Here is a 2,724-nt window from a genome sequence, read left to right on the forward strand (position 1 = left end):
CCGCCGTCCCGTGGGCCCGGTGCCAGCCCAGGTGTTTTCTTTGTCTGCCGCTCCTCCCGGCAGGCGGTCGGGGCGCTCCGCGGGAATTGTGTGTCTGGCTCTTTGTTTGTTATCCCGGTTTGTTGTCGGTGGGTGTGCGGCGACTCGCGCCTTCCCCGGCTCGGTCCTGTTACAGGGGCTGGTTGCTGCCGTCCCCCCCGTCCCGTCCTGGTGCAGGTTTCAGTGGGATCGGTAACCGGGGGAATTTGGACGCGTTTGCTGCCCTTGTTCCCTTGGCGAAATTTACCGTGTTCAGCGTTTCTGTTGAAACGTGGGAGACCCCGATAACGGTACCCGCGGTATCTGTGGGCGTCTAGCTCTTCTCTACACGGAGGCAGAAAATGAAATGTGTGCTAGAACGCACCAGCTTGTTTTAAGCGTGTTGTGTCAGATGTGTCCGTGTGGTGAGGTGAGAGAGGGTAACACTTGTGGTGCTCAGTCTGGTGCAGCTTTGGGAGAGACAGCCCTCCACATGTTGTGTGTATAGCGGTGTACTCGTGAGTTAGTGGTGGCCAAAGCATTTTTTGTGGAGCTGTCTGTGGCTTTGTGACATTTTTACGGGTGGTGGGAGCGATTCCTGAGAGGATGCTCAAGCTCCTGTTGCACTGGAGGTGGAGATTCTTGGTGTGACTCTTGAGACTTGTGAGCCAACTCACAAGTTGGCTTCACAGCTAGACTGCAGAAGAAAGTCTATGAGACATGTTCTTAAGCAAAACAGTATATTTCTGTGCTTGTGATCGTGGAGATCTCGAGAGAAGTTTGCGTTTAGGAGCCTCATGTTCCGTAGGGGTTTTGCTTAAGCAGATCCCTCACTGAGTATTCACATTGTTGTCCAGACTAATGTGTGTTTTGCACGGTTTTTAGAGGAGACAAATGTGTTTTGGAGGCTGTGCACAGTGTGCTCAGGGTGTCTGGATCACACAGGTGTTCACCAGTGTCAGTGTATGGCTGAGAGAGAGTGTATGGCATTCATGCCTTGGACTGTGGATGTGGAGAAGCTGCTGTGCACTTTGGAGGCAGATGCTGGTTGGAAGGTCCCCAAATCTTTGTTTCAGGGTGGGATTGGACTGAGTGTACTGTTGGGTTCCTAGCTGAACCAGATGTAGTCCCTCCTGCCTTTATTCCACAACAGGACTGGTGTTTCCTATCAGCCTGCCCACCAGCATACCTGGTGTTGGCCATTCCAAACTGTAGCCCTTTGACAGAAGTTGGAGGCAGTGCCAAAGCAAGAGGCCGATTGTTCCCAAGATGAATTGCCTGCTAATAAAGCACAGAGTTTCTCTGCATGTCTGTGTTGTGAAAATGTCCAGAGTGCTGAACAGGAAAAGAGTCTCTCTGGGGTTTGCTTGAAGGCAGTGGTTGGATAAACTCCACAGAAGCAAATATTTTGCCATAAAATGGTTCTGTGTGTTTCACATGGTATTTATGGGGGAAAAAAAATAAGGCTTCAAGACTGCTTAGGAATTGAAAGAGAATATCTTCAGTGAGCCTGTGTGGCTGGATACTTGATATTGCTTAGTTCTGAGGACAAAAAGCCACTCTGAAGAGTGATGGAGGTACATCATCACTGTGGAGTTTATGAAATGTTTCTTGACCTTAAGAGGACGCTGTTATTGTTATAAGCACTGCAGTACTTTGCATTCTGTAACTTTTACTGTTTTCTGGTTTTTACTCTCAGGTCAGATATCACTTATGTTTACTCTCTGCTCTGCTTGATGAATCATTCTCCAGCAAGTGGCTGTGAAATCTGTAATATGTATTCAGGAACATTAGAGAAATGTATTTTTGCTGTGAAAATGACAGAAGTGTCTGGCATTCTGTGTACAAAATTACTTTGTAGAGTTTCTGCTGGGCTAAAAAAAGTTACCTTCTGTTTCTTGCTTTTTTTTCCTCTGTCGCTGTAATTATCCAAGCTATTCTTTATCTATCTACTCTCAATTTTCTTCTCTCTCTCTTTCCTTCTTCTTGTCTTCCAGTTCTGGCTGTACTAACACCATTACTGGTCTGCTACTCTTAGAGTGTCACCTTCTCCCAGTATCTGTACTTGGCCATCAGACACTATGAGGAGACTGGCTTTTCGAGGTGCTGGTTCTACTCTGGTAAATCTGGTAAATTATTGATTGTGTCTCCATTCCTCTGCCTTAGCCTCTTGTTTTTCTTTTTGCTGTTAAGTTATTCCTACCTTATTCATCTCATTTGTGTGCTTGGACTTGCCTCTGACATAAATGCTTTAATGCGGTTACGTTGTGCTGCCATACCCTGTAAATCAGCTGAGTAACACCAGCTTCCTAGAGGAAAATTCCTTCATTTGGTTGGAAAATGGGTATGGGCTGGGTTAGATGCATCTGTTCTGTCTTCAGCCTTTGAGATAGCCACAAATAAAGATATTTTTCTGATGCTGTCAGTGGAAGTTGGGAAAGAGCCAACAGCTTGTTCTGTAAATTACCGTAGTTGTTGCATGGTGGTTGTTCTTTTGTCACTGTTTGTGTTGGTAAATGGAAAACTGTGGCTGAAAGAGGAGGTGGCTTTTTCTGCTTCTCAGTGATTGAGCCATTCATCCTACACATAAAGTGGGAGTGGGAGGTCCCATGGTGGTCCAGACCTTTTTTCCACTTGACTATAACACAAGGTATTCAGTAGCAGTTTTCATTTGTAATTTGTTTTCTTCCTGGTTTTGTTTGTTTG

At 46.1% G+C, this 2,724-nt stretch overlaps 1 protein-coding gene across 11 annotated transcripts in view; it reads left to right on the forward strand.

The window, feature by feature from the left end:
- The first annotated feature begins 1,965 nt into the window (after nt 1-1,965).
- PBRM1 (polybromo 1) overlaps nt 1,966-2,724 on the forward strand; it is a 55,640-nt gene continuing 54,881 nt past the window's right edge. For 3 of the 11 annotated variants that reach the window (XM_027640236.1, XM_027640234.1, XM_027640238.1), the window contains exon 1: nt 2,100-2,138. In XM_027640236.1, the coding sequence (XP_027496037.1) occupies nt 2,100-2,138 (39 nt within the window). Of the gene's footprint in view, nt 2,148-2,724 lie in introns of all 11 variants that reach the window. The other 8 variants (XM_027640229.1, XM_027640235.1, XM_027640239.1 and 5 more) reach the window with 7 other exon arrangements.

The sequence above is a fragment of the Corapipo altera genome, unplaced genomic scaffold (assembly GCF_003945725.1).
Source record: "Corapipo altera isolate COAL_440 unplaced genomic scaffold, ASM394572v1 55, whole genome shotgun sequence".
In the NCBI taxonomy this organism is placed as follows: domain Eukaryota; kingdom Metazoa; phylum Chordata; class Aves; order Passeriformes; family Pipridae; genus Corapipo; species Corapipo altera.